This window comes from Acinonyx jubatus, chromosome B3 (assembly GCF_027475565.1).
Source record: "Acinonyx jubatus isolate Ajub_Pintada_27869175 chromosome B3, VMU_Ajub_asm_v1.0, whole genome shotgun sequence".
Taxonomy (NCBI): Eukaryota; Metazoa; Chordata; class Mammalia; order Carnivora; family Felidae; genus Acinonyx; species Acinonyx jubatus.
The window spans coordinates 130,957,952-130,980,060 of record NC_069386.1 but is presented as its reverse complement, the minus strand read 5'-3'; the positions used below and the strand labels follow the sequence as shown (position 1 = coordinate 130,980,060).

The 22,109-nt window shown below is 43.1% G+C and overlaps 1 protein-coding gene and 1 pseudogene across 5 annotated transcripts in view; both read right to left on the bottom strand.

Annotated features, from left to right (window-relative positions):
* Positions 1-4,824: 4,824 nt before the first annotated feature.
* LOC106976782 (calcyclin-binding protein-like) lies at positions 4,825-12,900 on the bottom strand (annotated as a pseudogene).
* A 3,129-nt stretch (positions 12,901-16,029) lies between these two features.
* The window catches only part of TDP1 (tyrosyl-DNA phosphodiesterase 1), a 90,886-nt gene continuing 84,806 nt past the window's right edge, over positions 16,030-22,109 (bottom strand). For 3 of the 5 annotated variants that reach the window (XR_008299602.1, XM_015074237.3, XM_053224822.1), the window contains one exon: positions 16,030-17,575. Coding sequence is in view for 2 of the 5 variants with exons in the window: in XM_015074237.3 (XP_014929723.1) it covers positions 17,502-17,575 (74 nt within the window). In the remaining 3 variants the exon portion in view is untranslated. Of the gene's footprint in view, positions 17,576-18,153; positions 18,262-22,109 lie in introns of those variants that run through there. The other 2 variants (XR_008299601.1, XR_008299604.1) reach the window with 2 other exon arrangements.

Sequence of the window (22,109 nt, the reverse complement as noted above, 5' to 3'; positions counted from 1 at the left end):
TAGAAGTTCCCTGCCTCCCGAGAAAGTAGTCCCAAGCTCAGAGCCCGCCCATCACCCACTTAAACTCTCCAGGAGCAGAGAATAAACACAGAGCTCCGGATTCCAATACATCTGCCATCCCCTCAGTTCCGTTACCGACTCCTGAATGCCCTTGTTTTATTTAACTTATTGGGGGCAAGAGCTTTAGGTGGTAGTGAGTATGGAGACATGTATGCAACCAGGAGTAAAGTCCGGCAATTACTCCCCTCCCTATTTTACTATGAAAAATTTCAAACATAAGGTTGAAAGGATTTTTATATACCCACCACCTAGATTCTTACAATGAACGTTTTACTATACTTGATTTATCATTTATCCATTCCTCTTTCTATCCTTCAACCCACCTCGTTCGGATGCATTTCAAAGTAAGTTGTAGACGTCCGTGCAACCACCTCCCCACGCTGGCCAGTACCTTTCCCTACATATCATTAAGGAGAGTTCAATATTTACAGATTTTTTTTTTCTCGTGGGGTAAAACTTACATACAGTGAAATGCACAGATCTTAAGTGTACTGTTAGATGAGTTCTGACAAATGCATACACCTGCTCAAATTAAACAGCTGTCTATCCAACCTATCAACCAAGTGTCACCAACAGTGTTCCCCATATGCTCTTTCTCAGCAAATCCCCACCCACATTCCTCCAGAAGAAATCACTGTTCTTTTTTTTTTTTTTTTCCCCCTATCATGGACTGGTTTTGCCTTCATGGAACTCAGTTTTGCTTGTTCTAGATCTCCATATAAATGAAATCCTACCGGGGTGCCTGGGTGGCTCAGTCTGTTGAGCCTCCGACTTTGGACAGTTGGTGAGCTCGAGCCCCGCGTCGGGCTCTGTGCTGACAGCTCAGAGCTTGGAGCCTGCCTTGGATTCTGTGTCTCCCTTTCTCTCTGCCCCTTCCCCGCTCATGCTCTGTCTCTCTCGGTCTCTCAAAAATGAATACACATTAAAAGAAAATTTATAAATGGAATCCTACCTTTCCATACTTTTACGTAAAGCATTATTATTTTTGAGATCTTCCCATGATATATGTCTCGGTCATTTATTCCTTTTTCTTGCTAATATTTTTATTGTTTGAATATTCATACCCCTATTGATAGAAACCGGGGCTATTAGAATTTCTTGGCTATCCTAAAACTGTTAGGAACATTCTGGTACAAATTTTTGTGGATCCGTTTTTGTATCTCTTAGGTAAATACCTACGAGTGGAACTGCTGGGTCATAGGGGAGGTGTGTCGTTTTATATGAAACTGCTTAACATTTTTCCAAAGTAGCTGTACTAACCGACAATGCACAATAGTTCCATATGTTCCATATCCTTGTAAACATTTGGCAGGATCAGTCATTGTGATTTTAAACATACTGGTGGGTGTGCGGTGCTCTCTCATTGTGGTGTAATTTGCATTTGCCTGCTCTCTTAATGTGTTTATGGCCATTTGCATATCTGCCTTTGTAAATTATCTGTTGAATATTAATGCTGAAAATATTTCTTGAAATATTGTGTTATCTGTTGAATATCTGTTTAAAAATGGATTTCTCTTTTTTATTGTTGAGGTGTAGGGATTCCTTATATATATGTAGATCAGTCTTTTCTCAGACACCTTTTTTTTTTTTTTTTTTTTTTTTTTTTTCAGTAGCTTCACATCCAGTGAGGAGCCCAACATGGGTCTTGAACTCAAGACCCTAAGATTAAGACCTGGTCAACCCACTTAGCCACCCAGGCGCTCCTCAGATACCCATCTTGCAAATATTTTGTCAGTCCATGGCTTGCCTGTTTATTTCCTTAATGATGTTTTCTGATGGTATGTTTTTCATTTTGGTGGAATCCAATTTATCAATCATTTCTTTTATGTTTGGTGCTCTTTTTATATTAAGAAATCATCACTTCCCTCAAGGGTGTATAGGTTTCATGGATTTTTCCTCCCAGAAATATTATAGTTTTAGCTTTTATAATCAGATTATGATCCATTTTGTTTCTATATTGTGTGAGGCAAGAATTAAGGTTCATTCTATCTATATGGATATCCAGTTATTCCAGTGCCATTTGCTGAAAAAAACAAGTGTGAATTTATTTCAGAAATCTGCATCTTGTTCATTTTTCATCCCTCTTTATGCTAATGCTACAGTATTTAGATTGCTTGTAGCTTTACAGTAGGTCATAAAGTCAGGAAGTGTGAACCCTCCAACTGTGTTCTTTATTAAGATTTTCTTCGGATATTACAAGACCTCTACATTTTTGTAAAAATTATAGAACCAGCTTCTTAATTTCATCAGAAAAAGCCTTGTGGGATCTTCATTAGAATTGTGTTGAAACTATCCTGGGGAGTACTGACCTTTTAATTAATGAATGAGGTTTATTCCTCTATTTACTTCAGTCTTTTGGGTAGTTTTCATGTAGAAGTCTTGCACACTTTTTGTAAATTCACTGTAAAGTATTTTAGGTGTTTTCATGCTATCATAAATACCAAGATTTCATTTCCAGCTGTCTGCTGTAGTATATAAACATTTAATGCAAATTAACTTGGTTCCTGCAACCTTAGTGAATTCACTTATAGTTAATTCCTTTAGGATTTTCCATATAATCATGCCATTTGAAATAGAGTTTTGCGGGGCGCCTGGGTGGTGCAGTCGGTTAAGCGTCCGACTTCAGCCAGGTCACGATCTCGCGGTCCATGAGTTTGAGCCCCACGTCAGGCTCTGGGCTGATGGCTCAGAGCCTGGAGCCTGTTTCCGATTCTGTGTCTCCCTCTCTCTCTGCCCCTCCCCCGTTCATGCTCTGTCTCTCTCTGTCCCAAAAATAAATAAACGTTGAAAAAAAAAAGAAATAGAGTTTTGCTTCTTCTTTTCTGAGATTTATTTTTCTTGTCTTACTGCAATGGTTAGGACCTAAGTATAAGGGTGAAGAGGAGAGGTGGAAGGAGATATCCTTATTTTGTTCATGATCTTAAGGGAACGCCTTCAGTTTTTCACTGTTAAATAGAATGTTAACTGTGGGTTTTTCATAGATATTCTTTATCAGGTTAAGTTTCCTTTTATTTCTAGTTTTCTGGGAGTTTTTTTTTTTTTTTTATCATAAGTGAGGGCTGAATTTTGCCCAATGTTTTCTCTGCATCTTTTGCAATGATCATAGTCTTCTTTATTCTGTTAATGTGTAATTTCATTAATTTTCTAATGAAAATTTAATTTAATTTAATTTAATTTTCTAATGGAAATTAAGCCAAGCTTGCATCTCTGGGATAACTTCCACTTGGGGTTCCTACTCTTATTTTCACTCTTCTACTTGTTCTGGGTTCACTTTGCTACTTTTTCCTAGCTTCTTATGGTAGATGCTTAAGGCACTGATTTTAGATCTTTCCTCTTTTGTAATATTAGCATTTTAAAGTTATATTTTCCTGTTAGCCCTGTGCTAGCTGCACCCTAAAATTTTTGGTATGTTGTATTTTCATATAAATTTGTTCAAAATATTTTCTAATATTTCTTCTTTGAGCCATGAGTTATTTAGAAGTGTGTTGCTTAATTTCCAAATATCTGGGTGTGTTTTTTTTTAAGACAAATCATTTATTTCTAATATTTTCACTGTGGTCAGAGAATCATATTCAACATGTTTCAATCTTTTTAAACTTATTGCTTTATGGTCCAACATATGTTCTATCTTAGTGAACATACCATATGCACTTGAAAAGAATATGTATTCTACAGTTGTTGGGTATAGTGTAGATTCTACAAATGTCAATTAGGTCTAGGTAGTTGACAGTGTTTTTCAGATCTTCAGTCTTTACTGATGTTTGTTCTAGTTATTCTATTGATTGGTGAGAGATGAGTATTAAAATCACCAACCCATGATTGTGGAATTGTCTATTTCTCCCTCTAATTATGCCAGTTTTTTATTTTATATACTTTCAAGCTCTGTTATTAAGTATAAGCATTTATAATTATCACATCTTACCGATATAGTAACCCTTTTATTTTTTATGAAATGTCTCTATCTCTGGTAATACCCTTTACATTCAAGTTTACTTGATCTGATATTAATCTGTCACCACAGGCTTTTTGTACTTAGCATTTGTGTGGTATCTTTTCCATTTACTTTTATCCTGTTTCTTTATGTATTTAAAGTGGATTCGTTGTGAACAGCATATCGTTGAGGTTTGTTTGATTGGTCTGGTTTTATTTTTGGTTAGGTCTGACAATCTACACTTTTGAACTGGATTGATTAGATCAATGATGTTCAAAAGAATTTCTGTAATGATGGAAATATTTTGTAAATATTTGTGCTGTTCAATATAGTAGTCTGATATGGTGGTGACTATTGAGCATCTGAGTGCCACTGAGGAGCTACATTTTTAATGTTAATAATTTAAGTTGAAATATTACATGTGGGTAGTAGCTATCATCTTAGACAACATAGGTTGAGCCCATTTATATTAATGTCGTGATTTATGGGACTGGATTCAAGTCTACCATTTACTATTAGTTTTGTTTGTCCCCATTGGTTTTTGATCCTCCTTTCCCATCTTCTTTTGGATTAACTGAATATTTTTTAGAATTCCATTTTATCTCTTGACTTTTTAGCTCTATGCCTTGGCATTATTTTTAAGTGTTTACTCTAGGAAGTAGCTTTTCTTGGTCCTCTAAGAGTTACTATTGTACAACTTAGTGTAAGATATAGAAACCTTGCAACTGTACAGGTTCATATCCCACCCTCTTCCCAATGTTTACTGTGGTTGTTATTCAAATCACATCTCCATATGCTAAAACCTCACAATACAATTTTTTGCTTAAATAACAATATACATTTTTATGCAAAAATTCAGATTTTATATTTATTCATTCTTACATTGGTCGAAATTGACGTCAGGAATTTATAGGCAAACAATAACTTATTTTCTACCTCCTAGCTGAACAAAAAATACACACAATGTGGCTTTATCGTTAGACAAGACTTGCAGTTTTTACATTTCTCACCAAGAGTGCAATATTGTCCTTGAACAAAATACCCAGATTACCAAGGAAACCATCTTTGGAGGAAGTGTTTAATAAGCATATTTTATTTAAATAAATCCTCTGTGCAGCTCACCAGCAGTGCCTTATTGGAAACATCAGTATTTCCATATCACAGTTCCCAAGGGGACTTTAAAGGCTCAAAATTCAGTGTCTCCTTTGGCGTGCTTCTCTCTTGATTCTACCCATCTCCATCTTCATACATTTTCTGGAGAATGTTCATCAGTCCCTCACCAGGATCTGTTTCAGTGTCACAGGAGGGCTTTTCCTTTTCTTTGTGTCCTTTCTCAGCCTGAGTCAAGTAGGCCCACTGCATGCTTTGTGCTTTCTTTATACAGAAGGTGAGGACTGTACAGTCTTGACTTTTTTTGAAGCACCTTCCACAGAGATGGGTTTCAAGAGATTATTCACAGTCATGGAGTAACTCTTCTCATTTAGATTCTTTACCAAAAGATCAAATGGCCTCTCTGTGAAATGCACCCGCACATTCTCAGTGATGAGCTGGTGAACTCTGGTGACCTCTGTGAAAATCTACATTACCTTATCTGCCCGATCTCATCAGTCATTGCCGATTTTCACCGTATATCCCCTTGTAATGGGAGCAACCACGGCAGCTGGCTTTTTCCATTGTCAAGAAGTTCTGCTTTTCTCTGATTCCTACTGCATCGTGTTCTTGGTTTCTTTCTCAATCTTGGATTTTTCAGTTGTAAGGGTAGCACGTACTCTTTTTCTAGTGGCCTTTTTCAGCAGTACCTTCACCTCTTCTAGATCTTTCTGAAGCTTCCAACTTCCATCTGCAATGGAGTGACCCTCGGTTTCTGCAATCAGCATTGATTTAAAGAAGCTTCCTGTTCTCTGGCTGGTATAGCGGGGCGGGGTGGGGGAGGGGGGAGAGTGGTCGGAGTCTCTTTGGAAGCTGAAACTGTGGTCCCACAAGGCCAGTGCTGCAGCTGCACAGGGGAGAGAACGGGGATGCGGAGCGCACTCACCGGGTGCAGACCCACCTAGTGTGAGGCCCAGCCTGCCTCCTCAATATAGATTTCTTAAGAGGAAAAAAAAGTCTTTTATATTTGTGCAGATATTTGCTCTTTTCTTTTTTTAATGTTTTTATTTTTAAGACAGATTGGGAGGAAGGGAGGGGCAGGGAGACAGGGAGACACAGAATCCGAAGCAGGTTCCAGGCTCCGAGCTGTCAGCACAGAGCCCAAGGCGGGGCTCGAACTCTCCAATAGTGAGATGGTGACCTGAGCCCAAGCCGGCCGCTTAACCGACTGAGCCACCCAGGCGCCCTGATATTTGTTCTTTCTGATGATTTTCCGTCACTCCTGAATACTTGAGCTTCTCTATGGTATGTTCTTCCTTCAGCCTGGAGAATGAACCGTAGCATTTCTTGCAGTGCAGGTCTGCTAATTCTCTTAATTTTCTTTCATCTGATAACGTGGTTGTTTGTCTTCATTCCTGAAGGATATTTCCTCTGGATAGGATATACATTGCCGAGGTTACCTTTCCTTCTGCGTGTTGGAAACATTTCATGTTGTCTTCTGGCCTCCTGTGCCTGAGGAGAGCTCGGCTGTCAGGTCACTGTTCCTGTTCCTGCTGGCTGCTTTCAAGATTTTGTCTTTGTTTGTCTTCACTAGTTTCAGTAGGAGGCACCCAGTGGGGTTTTCTGTGTGTCACCTTGTTGCTTATGCACTGAACTTCTTGAATCTGTACATTTGTGTCTCACCAAATTTTTAGCCATTATTGCTTTAAATAGCTTCTCTGCCCCATACTTCATCTCCTAGGATTCCAGCCCCATCGAAGTTAAACCGTTAGATGTTATCCCACAAGTGTCTAATTCCCACCCGCCCCTGATTTTCAGCTTTTATTTATTTTTTTGGTTCTTCAGATTGGGTAATTTCTGTCTTCAAGTTCCCTGACCCCTCTGTCATCTCCATTCTGCTTTTAAGCCCATCTACTGAAACTTTTAATTTCAGATTGTGAGAAAACAGAAAATGCACAGATTGGTTCATGCCCCCAGTTCCTGAAACCCTTGTAAATTCCTAAGTGGTCACGGCACTAGGAACATCTTATGTTCTAATGGGGTGGCTCTGGGTGGGTTTGTGGACTGGGGCTGGTCACCAGAAAGACCAAATTGTGATTAGAAACTTGGAACTTTCAGCACCGCACCCCCCCACCCCCGCCATTCTACAGGGTGGGGGAGTGGGGCTGGAAATGGAATTTATGATTGATCGTGCCTCTGTGAGGCAGCCTCCATAAAACCCCAATACTCCAGGGTTTGGGGAGCTTCCAGGTTGGTGAACACATCACACAGGGAGGGTGATGCACCCAAACTGCACAGGGACAGGTACTCCTGCGCTCAGGACCCTTCCAGATCTCACCCTAGATACGGCTTCACCTGGCTGTGCACCTGTGTCCTTTTATCATTCCTTTAACAAACTTGCAGGAAGTGTTCCCTTGAGCCCTCTGAGCTGCTCTAGAAAATTAATTAAACCTGAGGAAGGGTAATGGGAACCTCAGATTTATAACAGAGGACAGAGGAGCCAGAAGTACAGTTGACAACCTAGACTTGCACCTGGCATTGGAGGGGGGTGGGCAGCCTTGTGGGACTGAGCCCTGTCCCTGTGAGATCCGACGGCACATCCAGTAGACAGCGTCAGAATTTCAGCTGGAGGACACCTGGCTGGCATCTCAGAATTGCTTGACATGGGAAACACCTGCACACATCTGCTGAGCACAAGTGTTTTGAGTGTGGTAGTCATGTGAGCGCACGGGGGGGGGGGGGGAACCGCTCCCCTCCCCCCACTACACAGATATGATAGTTTCCAGCTCTAAAGTTTCCATCCAATTCTCTAAAAATGATCACTCTGCTGAGATTTGCTATCTTTTCATTCAATGTGTTTTTGTTTTTTTGTTTTTTTTTTACACTCCTGAACACAATTTTATTAGCTGTTTTAAAAATCTTTGACTACAATTTCTGGGTAGGTCTCCTTTGCCTGTCTTCTGAGAATGAGCCATGTGTTTTTATTATGTATTGATTTGGATCATATGCTAAGAATTGTTAACTGATATATAATTTATGATAAGCTGAAGAAACTCTGAATTCTGTTATGTTCCTCTGAAAATAATAATTATTCAGTTAACTTGGCTGAACTCAATTGCAAAATGTCTCCCCTTGCGATGGGAAATAGCTCAAGTTTTGGTTCAGTTATTTTAGCCTTGGCTGTGCATGAACAGTTCACTGGTCAGCCAGAGATTTGGTCAGCCAGATACACAGACTTTGGGAATCCTCTCTCTGGCTCTTTTCTGTTGTTTCCCTCTTCCTGCTCAGAGACTATGGTTGCTCCAAGCCCTGTACTCTGGGTCTTCCAGGCAGCAAGACTATAGATTTCCACTGGATGTTTACATGCCTTGCATGGTGCAGACTGAGAGCTGACCTCAGGCCCAAAGTGGTTAAAAAATAAATAAAAACAAACAAAAACAGGAAACTCACCTCGTGTGGTGCCTTTCTTCCAGTTGTTGACTCGCCATCAGTTTCTGCCTGCTTTCAGTCCCTTGAGCCGCTGGTTTTTAAAGACTTTTCTCCCCCCAGAGCTTATGTTGTTTACTTCTGAAAGAGGTGGTTCAACTGGAGATATTCGGCCCCGCCAAAAACCTGAAGTTATCTGTTTTCTCCCACAACATTTTTATTTTTTGTTTTTTTTAGAGAGAGCACAAGTGGGGGAGAGGGGCAGAAGGAGAGAGCGAGGGCTTCTTAAGCAGATTCCACGCTCAGCACGGAGCCTGACTCAGGGCTCAATCACAGGACCCTGTGATCATGACCTGAGCCGATATCAAGAATCGGACACTTAACTGACTGAGCCACCCAGGTACAACCACCCAGCCCAAAACATTTTTTTAATGAAATTTTCAAGCACACGCCAAAAGTACAAGAAATTTATAGTGGTAACCTAAATTGTACAATTACAATTTCCTAGGCTTTATCATAACTGTATCCATAAATACACCTTATTTCTATACATTTCAAAGTAAACTTCAGCCATTAGTACTTGCCCCTAAATCCTTCAGCCATAGGTATTATTAACTAGAATTCAGTTTCGTTTTTTTTAATGTAAAATTTATATACAATGAATGGATATCTGAACTGTGCATTCTCTGAGTTTTAAAAATCCATTTTATTGAGCTGTAACTTACAAGAAAAGTTACCAATTTGGTGTATAAATTCAAGGGGTTTTGTAAAATGTAACCAATGCCACAATCATGATAGAAGTATTTCTGTTGCTCCAAAAGTTGTCATGCAGCCAATCCTCTCTCCTCATTCCTGCACTTTTTTTAATATTTACTTATTTTTGAGAGAGAGCACATGCGTGCAAAGGGGGGAGGGGCGGGGGGGCAGAAAGAGAAGGGGACTGAGCATCCAAAGCGGGCACAGTGCAGACAGGGGAGAGCCCAATGCAGGGCTCCAACTCATGAACTGTGAAATCATGACCTGAGATGCAGTAGGGCACTTAACAGACTGAGACACCGAGGCGCCCTTCCTACTCTCATTTTTAAGGCCACCCACTTCTGCTCTGAGTGGGAACCAGGGTTCCACTCCAAGAATAGGAATTAGCAGGAAGAGAGGCCATCCGTGGCCATACATGTCCGGGAGGACCAGAGAAGAAAATAATGGAAAAGTGGAGCCGGGGCTCAGGATGGGGCTCTTCAGAAGTGTTCCCAGGCTATCTCTAGAAAGGTGCTGAGTGGCTCAATGAGACCACACAATCCATTCTCCTACCTAAAGGTGGATTCTACCAGTCCAAGCACAATTGATGCCCATCTCTTGAGCCTGTTACGGCATCAGAGGAGTTCAGGGGGCAGGAGCCCATACCTATCAGAACCTGTTTCTTCATTTGTAAAATGTACTTCCTCCATGGGTGAAGGATCAACTCACCCTTGGGGTTCACATTAACTTGGACTCCTCAGTGACACCCTCAGTCCACACAACAGGCAGCAGGCCACATGGATACAGTACTTTTAGGGCAGAAGTACACAGATCAGTTCTGTGGAGTTGTTTAGGGTGTTTGAGAGACTAGGTCCAGGGATGCAGATTTCCTTGTGAACAGAGTCCCCTTCCTGTGGAATCCAGAGGCCTGATGGTTACCCTGCTGCAGCCAAGACCCAAATCTACTTGTCTTCCAGAAATAACTTGCATTTAGTAGTTGAGAAGCAGTATTTGTCTGGGCACCTAGGTGGCCCAGTGGGTTACGCATCAGACTCTTGAGATTGTGCCCCCCCCCCACCCCGCGCTGAGCACAGAGCCTACTTAGGACTCCCACTTTCCTTCTCTCTCTGCCCCAACCCCGCTCGCATGCACACTCCCTCTCAAAATAAATATGAAAAAAACTCAGTATTTGTGGGAAAATGCTAATTTTCCCAAGGGCGTGGTTTTTGTTTTCTACACTTGAATTACCATCCTCTAAATGCTCCGGAGAGAGCTCGCCAGTTCTCAGCACTTTTGAGAATAAGAATCATTACAACTTAGATACGTGGGGTTCTTGCCGGTGTTTAAGAGCACCGTCTCATTTGATTCTTAAAACAATCCCACAAGGCAGGAAGGGTAGGTATTAGCCCCCACTTAACAGATGGGAAAATGAAAACTTAAAGGCATCACGTGACTTGCCTACGGTTTCATGGCGTGGAGGGAGCGGAGCTGGGATCAGACGGTTCTGAGTCCCGAGTGCCTTGGAGCTGAGTCCCCTCTCAGGCTTGTCAATCTCAAGCCATTACCCACGAAACCGTCTTCGCTCAGGGTGGTAGAACTAGCAACTTGGGAAGGAATGCATTTTATATTATAACCCTGAGCCCTTCTACTATATTTAAAACTGCTAGTCATGACTCCCTCCCTGAATTGATTTCATGATTCACAAAAAGGTTGTGACTGACAGTATGAAAAACCACCATTTCAGAAAACTCTTATATTTACTTATTTGTGCAGCCTTCAAGAGAAACGTGGACTTGAAAATTTCCTTCGTGGTTTACCTCGCTTTTAAGCAAAATCTGCACACTTGCACACACTACTTAAGGATGGGACATAGAAAGGTTCTCCAGGCACAATATTGACACTTCACCTGGAGATACTTCTTGCTCTGGAGTGGACTTCAGGCATCTTCCACTGGTCTTTGGAGAACTCCACACCTGCACCCTTCTCGCCAGGGGCTGTCCCCTAATCTGGAGTGCTTGAGTGAGGTGTGTCAGGTGACTTTTGCCAGAGCTATTGGGAAAGAAGTGTTTTCTTTTTTAAAATAACTACCTGGAAGTAATGTGGGATCCTGGAGTGGGGTGGGGGCAGAGGGTATTTCAGCCTCCAGGTGGATAAGGCTTACTTGAGAATGACGTTCATATTCCTGAAAGCAGATATTCTGGACTTGGAGATAGACTGTTATAACATTATGATCATCTGGCTCCAGCATTTGTTAGACACTGTTAAAGTCTCTTTCATCATTTAAGCTTAATGAATCTGATTTCTGTAACTAGAAAAGCATCATATTCTTTCATAAATATACCGATAAATTATTGAATAGACTCTTAAATTTTCTTGTCAATTACCTTAAGAAAACACAATCAGCATTCAGCTACCATGTTAATTTCCAAAGCACCTATGAACAAAGAGCTACCAGAGCATGCACAGTAGCATCGTCTGTGTCCTCAGGGCCACAAAGGAACACATACTAGCTGTGACCTTGACTCTTTCACCCTATCAAATGAGGTTAGTATCACCTGCCCCACAGTGCGATGTATATAGTTCCCTTTGATTGGTTATACCTGTAATAAATTCCCTATGGATGCCAATTTCTCCCTTGCCTTTCCCTTCCGAGTTTCTCTTTATGTGTATTAAAAAGACTAGTCTGGATGCCGTCCGGTTGTTAATAGATCCAAGTGGAACGCTCTGAAAGACTAGCTACAAAGGGAACAGGGTCCAGTGTCTTAGAATGATTAATGTTGGTTAGACTAGTTTTGGCGGGGCTTCTGGTAGGCCTAAGAGAACAGCGTGTACTTGAGATGCAGCAGTTGGATTCTGCTCTGAGATGGACTTGATCGGAACTCTGTATAGAACACAGGCTTTACTGTGACTTGCATTGCTTTGGCCCCGTACCTGTTTGTGCCACCCTCGTTACTGCAGGAGGCACCCTCCTTTCATATCCTGGGCTGACTCTTGCCCTCCTCCTCCCCCCCCCCCCCCCCCCGGCGTGTTCTTTGCTGCCTTCTCTTTTGACACTTGGCATAGTCCTTTCTGCTCTGTGCTTTAGATCTAATCTGTGGAAACACCAGGTTTCAGTCAGAGAAGTTAACAGAACGTACTTAACATGGCAAAGTTTTCAGCCCTCAATGCTCTCACTTGAAAGGAACCAGTTCCACAGTCAGGCTCTTGCTCTAATTCAGTGGCTCAGGCCTGAATACTAATGCAGCGTTTCCTGGCTGGTTTCACACACCGATGGCTGGTTCTGTCACGCCAACTATGATTGGTTACTACAGTGCATGAAAACGTACTTGGTTTTGTAGCTACAATTACGTGTCCCATAGATGAGGCCTGCTCCTTGGCTGGAGCTCGGGAACATCTGCCACGCTTACTGCCTGGGTTCAAATCCCAGCTTTGCCCCTTGCCAGCTGTGTGACTTTGGACCAATAATCGGTTTCCCCATCTGTAAAGTGGGGGTGGTAATAGTACTGGGTTACTATGAAGATTCACCAATACAAATATAGCACAGTATTTGGCACACATAAGTGCTGGTCTAGGTTACCACTCGGGGACCAGCCTGCCTCCATGTTGGATCCTGGTTGTGGGCACTGCCGCTCTTCTCCCAGGAACACATAGCTGCACATCACCCCTTCCCTGCTCTCTCTCATCTTCTTTGGATTCTGTATCTCCCTCTCTCTCAAAAACAAGTACATTAAAAAAAATAAAAACACGAAGAAATTGTAGTTTTGTTTATAGTATTTTGTCCTGGATATTGCTTGAAAAAAAGCAGGGTACTAAATTTGGAAAACTTGCCAAAAAGTTTATAATGGTATCTAGGCACGTGTAGTTATAGCACACTGTCAACAGAGTTTTAGATTTAATCCTATACAACAGGCTATTTTAGTTTTGCCAGTTTGAGTTCCTGCAGACTTTTTTTTTATCCTGAAGACTTTTGCCACCATACTTTGTCATATCATTCATCAACTGTTACATTTTGTGAATGTAAATAAAGAATGCCTAATTTTTTGAGGTATCCATCAGTTAAAAGCAAGCATTTTCAAGGAATTCCCTTCCTTGAATTGTCAAGGAGTTGCAGCTGATTTTTCAGTTATGAGAAACTAAAATGTCCTAAGATTTGAGTCAAACACCCAGATCATCCAAAAACGGTTTCACATGGACTACTGTCATTTCCCTAGAGAGTAAACTTTTTATCTTATGTGGAAAAAAGTTGTGACAAAATCACATAGAAGATCCTTGTTTTCACATACTGAATCTGATGCAGAAACCATATTCGTTGGAAGTCACAGAAGTTCTGTTAAGGGTAACTACAGAACTTCTACACAAGAACCCAGGATAACAAAGCTGGGCTCCACTGCACTGCGGGACCTTATGGATGTCATTTAACAGAAGGATTAAATGTAAGGACGTGAGGATTAAATATAAAGCAAGCATAGGAGTGGAGGCACGAAGAGCTCAGGAAACATCGGCTATTACGTTATGTGGAAAAATGACAGCCTTGCAAATACATGAACTTTAAAAAAAATTTTGTAATATTTTTGAGAGAGTGTATGTGAACGGGGGAGGGGCAGAGAGGAGACACAGAATCTGAAGCAGGCTCCAGGCTGTCAGCACAGAGCCCAATGCGGGGCTCAAACTCACAAACGGTGAGATCGGGACCTGAGCCAAAGTCGGATGCTTAACCGACTGAGTCACCCAGGTGCACCCCCCCCCCCCCCCCCGCCCATCAGTGAACTGTAAGCCTGATTTGTATCAACTATAGTTAAACGCAGGCAGCCTTTTTCAGAAGTGTGAGGACTTAAAAACCTTCTCCCTCCGTCACCCCATGAAAGCAGCTGGTGGAAGACCATTCTTTTCTTCCTAAAGGAATACGTCGGAGGTGAAGGGGACACGGAACCCTCCTGCCAAAATGGCAAGTGACTTCTCCTAAGTTGCTATGTGTAGGGGCTATTTTCTGCCTCAAAATTTTTTTGGGTCTCTTTAAACGCTCAAGCATTCAGAATATTCTGTTGACATTCATCATCGGGAATCAAACTCTCGTTTAGACCTTTAGGCTACATCTCCACCTTTGTAAAAGGAGAAGCCAAAATCAAGAGTTGGATGCTCAACTGAGCCACCCTGGTGCCCTGAGGAACTCTTTGATAGGTCAATAAATCTATAGAAGTTTATGAAAAGACAGGAAGTTGCATTTTGATGTGGATGTTTGCCCTCAGCAGATATATAGTCACCGGAGAGTGTTGCCATGCGATCTGAAGGAGGTTGGAGGAGGTGGGGGAAAAGGATAAAGGCAGCAGGCAGCTCCAGGCAGGCACTAGGGGTGAGGGTTCCTCGAGACAGGGAGAAAGGACTGTTAAACTCCAACGTGGGTTTCCTCAAACATTAACAGGCATGTTTGATGCTTTTTTGTAGCACTGTGGGCAATCCGGTCAGTCCCATTTAAAAAAAGGAACAGATGGGATAGAACTTGTTTTTTGTGTTCCCATGTTGATTACTCTTGGGGCATTATTTTCCATGTGTGCCATCAACTGTGCCCAGAAAGCTCATGTTACTGACCCTATGCTGGCCTGCCTTCCCCGAGTCCATGCTGACCAGGACAAGGGGCACAGGAGGCTGCTGTTAGCAGTCAGGCCTGGACACCCGGAGCGCATAACCCTTGACTATGGACTTCCCCTAATGTTACCTTGATGTACCTACCCACCTGTTCTATAGAACTTATTTCCATTGGGCTTTTCTGGGTCCCCATGGGGTGTGGAGGAATGTTACCTTAAGTATGGCCCATGAACCAGAAACACATATACAGAACGATATACATACATACACGTATGTATACATATACGTATACACCTAAACATATATATATACGCATGCGTATATATATATATACGTATATATACGTATATGTATATACGTGTATCACGTATATATACGTATATGTATATATACGTGTATATATACATATACGTATACACACACACAGAAAATGAGCATTTAGAAACTTTCATCAGAATCTGACATGCCGTACCAGCTGGTTGTGCTCTGTAAGAGGATCTGTCTACAACACCCTGGGGGGTAAAGGTTGCCCATCTCCTCAGACGCCATGTTACCTGGAAGCCTGAACCACCTGGCAGAAAAGAGGACTTGGATCCTGCCAGCCCCGGGCTCAAATACTGGTAAGAGCACTTTCTGGAAGTGTGACCTTGCACAAACACTTCACCGTTTTGAATGAGTCCCTTATCAGGAAAATGAGGATAATGCTAACGAATCAACTATGGCAGCCGCAGTAGCAATCCCTGGACAGTTCCCGCTCTGTGCGGGCACCAAGCATCTTCACATAGTAACTCCCCACTCTCAACCATCTGCAAGGAGGACTGACACCACTCCCGTTTTACAGCTGAGGGGCCCAAGGCACAGAGAAGTTAAACAGCCTGGTGTAGGTCGCACAGCAAGTGGCAGGGCTGGGATTCAAACTTCGGCAGTCCCAGCCCAGCTCTGAGCTCCCACACACCTTGAGGTTACATGGAGCAGACGAGCGACGTGCCTCCTAGCAGGGGGCTGTGACCGCTGTCCATCTGCCGCCCTCTTGATGGGCTGAACCCACCCCACACAGCCCAGGCTGAATCCCGCTGTAGAACAGGCTGATTCTTCAGTCCTGGGGACACCGCTCCTGTTGACAGAGGCCTGCTCGGTGCTGCCCCCACCCCCACCCAGGATGGGACCACCATGCTGGTGAGAATCCTGGGGTACTTTGCCCATCCTTTTTTTTTTTTGCTTTTAAGTTTTATTTAGGTAATCTGTACAGCCAACATGGAACTTGAACTCATGACTCCAAGACCAAGAGCCCCACGCTCCTCTGAGCCAGCCAGGCGCCCCAGCCAGTCCTCTGGACACACAGACCGCCGGCCACCCACCCGGGCCAGCCCCGGGTGCCTTCCCAATGCCTTCCGGCTCACGTGATGTAGGGTTTGCATGTTCTGGGAAGTAGAAGGCATGGTCAGAAAAGGGTTAAGCCTTTGTCTTCTTACCTGGGTAATGAACTGGTTAAACTAACCAATGGCTTTTCAACTTTTTAAAAAGCAGAACACGTGCACACACACCCGTCGATAATATCCTTGACAGAATCCCACAATCTAAAATAGGTGAAGCAGAGCTGCTCTGACAGGACGAGGGTGGAGGCCCGCAGCTGTCTTCTCTGTCAACGCACCCCCGCCCACCCTGCTGGCTCCTAAAGGTGAAAATCGTAGGCCTCTGAGGAACGGTCTGAAAAGCTATCTTCAAAAATCTTTCAAAATTAACATTCAACACGCTTCAAAGATGAAGGTGGTGACAAAATGAAATCAGCCTCATGTAGAAAAAAAATAAAAGAGGGTCTACATCTTAGGAGAACTTGATTTCTAAGTATGAAGGACATAGGAACATAAAGCAGAGAGAGACCCTCAGAGCTTTGACCCAAACCAGCTATGTGATGGGGGGCGTGGTGGGGAGGGGGTGGTCATCCTGAACCTTTCTGGGCCTCCGTTTCCTCACTTGTGAATCAAAGGCACCAAATTAGGTCATCTTTCAGGGTTTCTTCCAAGTACAATACTTGTACTTTTGTATGGTTGTGTGTGTCTTTTCCGGAATTTTGTGGGGATGAAAGAGACACCGCTCCACTCGGAGGAACGGGCGAGGAAAGGGCAGGTGGTAAGGGGCAGCGCGACCCGCCCGTGCGCAGAGAGGGGGCTGGCACAGCACTGGGAGCAGGACAAGCCCCGTGAAGCTGCGGGGAGACGAGAGGCAGCAGGACCCAGGCGTCTCAACAGCTGCCGCCCCAACCTCCGCCAACCATAAGACACACAGCTGCGGGCTGGGTAATAAGCGGACAATCACATTCCTCCCCTGACAAGTTGCGTTTGAATCCAGAGCGCCTTTCCCGATGGAGCGCGACACACAGAGTCCATCTTCAGAAGAGCTGGCACCACCGTGAGATCCCACATCGCTCGGAGGATGGTTTTACGTATATTCTCTTAACGCTGTCCAGTTTTCATTCCAAAGTTTAGAAAAGTGAGTTTTTTTTTAGTGACACTGTTAATGACCATTAAAAGTATAACCAGCATCCATGTTCACAGGAGTGACTTTTGCAGTTTTGTAGGGATGTAGATAAAACTTAAGGGTGAACGTCCAGTACAAACAACATCTACTATTTGGGGCTTGATGCCTTAAACCTAAATTCCACAGTACTTTAAGATTCTCAGGAGGGAACCCACATATTCCCGTGTGTATCTGGTGCTTTGGTATAAGGAATATTCCAAATCCATGGCCGATCTGGGGGGCAGGGCAGAAAAAACATATTACATATGTATAACACTTATTTGAACAAGATTAAAAAAATTCACTTACCTGGTAGGATAAAACCACCCATGTGCTGGAGTCTACGAACTGTTAAAAAGCTTTTCTGAACCAACCCCACACAACAGTCCATTTCAGACAAAGGCTGTCGGTAAAGGTTTGTGCTAAGACCCAGGCAAGTGAATGTGGAAACAGGCAAGCAGAAGCCAGGAGGTACATTCCGGCTTGTCACTTACACTGACAAGTGACCTCACCTCCCTCAGCCCCAGAGTCCTTATCTGTGCCTACACCGTGGGACTGTCACGAGAGTTAAAGGAGATAAAGCCATGTAGTGTCCAGCAGAGAAAGAACCTTAACAAGGGCAGTTATTATTTTCTCCCTTTATGAAGCTGGAGAAACCAACAGTAACAGATGGCATGGTCATGGTCACATATAACCAAGGGGCTCATTTTCACATCCGTGAAATGGTTTCGTTCTGCTCCTTAGGTTAGGAACTGATGAGGCAGGAGGGTCTCTATAATGACTGCAGGGCAATGTTGAAGAAGACAACACACCTTGATACGACACGATGGAAAGAACCCTGAAGACCTATGTTCAAATTTGGCCTCAGGTTCCTCGTCTGTGAAATGGGAATTAGCTGCACAAGCAACCTCCCAAGATTACTGTGAAACATAAATGAGAGAACACCTGTAGAAGTTCCTGACATGTTGCAGGTGCTCCAAAATGCAAACTTTCCCCCCTCTAACTGAGGTTTCAGAAACTGAAAAAATCTGAACAAATCACTTCTACCATGCTTCACTGCTGCTAGAATCAAACCAATTCAAAAGAACCATATATGCCTAGGGTGTAAATACGCTGCGAGGGTGAAAAATGAATCCCCATGGAATCTCCCCACTGAGTCTCAAATACACAACTCCAGAAGGCTGAGTGCTTACAGGGAACCAACCACTCGGCAGGTGAGCTGAAACTACCATCCACATGAGCAGCTGCTCAGCCCTGCCAGCCCGCTCTTAGGGGAAGCTCTCCCTTCCTCCCGAACAGAGAGGTAACACGGTAGCTCAGAGGATGGCCTGGCAAACAATGCGAGGCTCTCCTCACAGATCAGTGTTGAATCACCTGTGGAATAATTGCAGAGCCAGCATGCGCAGAGCAGCATCCAGCAGGACGTGCAGGGAAAGAATGCCAAAGATGGCAACAAGCTATCAGGACTCTGCTCTCCTCTTTGACCTTGAGAGGGTGTGAAAGCCCGAAACCACACCCAGTGAAACCAGCTTGTTAGAAAGCCAGAAGCCCGGCCTGTGTGGAACTGTGTTGCAAGCTCGCTTCCTAAGAGGTGAGGGTTTGGCAGGGCTGGAGTCCCGGGAAGATGCTGCTGGAGACTCCCCACAGCTACACCGGCCTCAACAGGGCACCAACTCTGTCCCACTGGGAGCACCTCTTCTGCGGCTACACTTCGCCCGTCTTTTCTGCAAACTGCTCTATTGGTAACATCGGCTCTACTTCATCCCCAAGGCAGAGCGCCCCAGGATCCTTGCTGTAAGAGCGGCTATTAGATTCACCACCAATGCAGGGTCTGTGATGCACACATCTGCCAGTCAGCCAGTAACTTCGAGACCACCATTGCATTTCCTCCTCTCCCAGTTGGCCAACAATGATCGAGTGAGGTGACCGTGCTATTGGCAAATCTCTGGACACTCTGCTTTGTAAATGGGCAAATGTCTGTATCTGTGAGCTGATCACCTGCCACGCTGGCTGTCTCTCTGCTGGGTCTTTTTGCCCATTATTCCTGGAAATCAGCGTTAATACTTGCGGGGCTTAGAGGAAAGCCTGTTTTAAGCAGCCCTCCAAAACTGTCCCATGGGAGAAAAACGTGCCTCATGATACCGGCATGCGCAGACCTGAGGGATCTGTTGAGTGTTGGCTGGGAGCCAGGCACAAGGCTGTGGTCCCCGGGGGTGCAGTCCCGTGGGGCAGACACACAAGCAGGCAGGCCACGGTCCTGGAATTCTGAACCTCACGTCTGCGCTGTGGTTCCCAGAGCTGGCTGATGTGACAACTGCTGGTACACTTCTCCACAACCCACCTAGAGGGACCTTGTTTCAGTCGGTCTGGGCGGGGCCCTGGCAATACACGCTTCTAACAAGTTCTAAGGGTGATCTTAACACAATCAGTCTGGGATCGGACAGTCTGGGATGAGAAGCTGTCTTTTTCCTGGGATACAATGAAACAATTTAAAACAGGAGTGTGATAGAAGATATGCACGGCAGCCGTGTAGAAGACAATGTCCAGTGGGAAGGAGCCCAAACCAGGGAGATGAACAGGTCATGATCTCATGGTTTGTGAATTAAACCCTGCGTCAGGTTCTGCGCTTATAGCGTGGAGCCTGCTTAGGATTCTCTCCCTCCCCATCTCTAAATAAATAAATAAGTATTAAAAAAAAAAAAAAAAAAAAAAAGCCAAGCTAGAAGTTTGGTGTCAGCCTTCTGTTTGTACTATGAAACAAAAATAGATTTTATTAACAGACATGATCAACATCATGTCTAAAAACCTTTCCTGGTTCTCCTATTTAAAAAAAAAAGTCCTCATTTCCAAAGAGCTTTCAAAAACAGGTCTTTAAAAGTGTATCAACGATTTTATATGACTTCTTTTGCATTTTCTTTGGATTAGAAAGTTCAATCAGCTGTTTCCCTTTCAAAAAGTTTATGAATCTGCCTCTACTATTTAGCAATAATTCTGATAGGTCTAGACTGAAGTTTCTGAATTCAAGAAATTATTGCAAGTGAATCAAGCAGTAGGGGGAGTGGCTAAACTATATGGGAACCAATGGTTTAAAGCACTTGAGAGAAATAATCATACACTACGTATGTGCTTAATCTAGACCATGTGCATCACATGTGCCAAGGTTTTAATGACCTCTTCAAATGAGCAATTACATACACAGCTAATCAGCTTAGTTCCACACACTTAAATCTGAAATATACTAAACCTGCAAAAGATATATACAACTTGGCAAATATCACCTTAACCAAATGATCAATATTGACTTCATCAGTAATCAGGTAATTATCATGTGGCTCCTTATATGATGCACCAAGAAAAACACATTTCTTGTGTGGTATTCTTGGCAAGAGTACACAACCTGGATCCACTTGTGAAGAAATAGCAGACAAACCAAATGTATAACGTCCCTCACCGACTATAAAATAACTGGCCTGTGAAGGGTGCCTGGGTGACTCAGTCTGTTAAATGTCTGACTTCGGCTCAGGTCATACTCTTGTGGTTTGTGGGTTCGCGCCCCGCGTCGGGCTCTGTGCTGACAGCTCAGAGCCTGGAGCCTGCTTTGGATTCTGTGTCTCCCTCTCTTTCTCTGACCCTCTCCTGCTCAGGCTCTGTTTTTGTCTCTCAGAAATGAATAAACATTAAAAAAATTTTTTAAAATAAATGTTAAAAAATAAAATAACTGTCCTGTGCTCAGCAAAGTGACACTATCATAAAACAAAATCTTCTGGAACTGTTCCAAATTAATGGAGACTAAAGAGACATGATGGCCAAATGTGACACGTAACCTGGAACTTCCCTTTTGCTATAAAGGACATTATTGGGGCAACTGATGAAATACGAATAAATTCTGTAGATGATAGTACTGAATCAATATTAATTCCTTCTGATAACTGTACTGTAGTTATGTAAGTATTTTTAAGAAATATATATTGAAGTATTTGCTTGCAATTTTCTCTTAAATGGATCAGAAAAAAGTTAACATGAGAAAGGAGATATGCAAATATTCTAAAACACTGACATTTGGGGACCCTGGGTGAAGAGAACATGGGAATTCTTTGTACTTGTAACTTTTTTCTGAATCTAAAATTATGTCAGAAATTCAAAGAAAAGAATATTGTAGTTGACTCTTGAACACGGGTTTGAACTGCATGGGTCCACTTACACGTGGACTTTTTTCGATAAATATATACAGTACTCTAAGTGTATTTTCTCTTCCTTATGATTTCCTTCACATTTTCTTTTCTCTAGCTTACTTTATTCTAAGAATGCAGTATACAATACATATACAAAGTATGTGTTAATCGACTTTTCATGCTATCAGTAAAGCTTCTGGCCAACAGTAGGCTTTTAGTAGTTCAGTTTTGGGGGAGTCAAAAGTTATATGTAGATTTTCAACTGCACTGGGAGTCGGTGCCTATAACCCCTGCACTGTGCAAGGGCCAACTGCATATACTGTATGTATTTAAAAAAAGGGGGGGATAGATCACTTAATAGAATATAACCAAAGCCTCTGAAGTTCTGTATGTTCCATTATTAATTTTTAAGTTTATTTTGAGAGTGCGTGCACATGTGTATACATGCATGCAAGCAGGGGAGGGGCAGAGAGAGGGAGGACAGAGAGAATCCCAAGCAGGCTCTGAGCTGTCAGCCCAGAGCTCAGCTCAAGGCTCGATTCCACCAACCATGAGATCATGACCTGAGTGGAAATCGAGAGTCAGATGCCCAACTG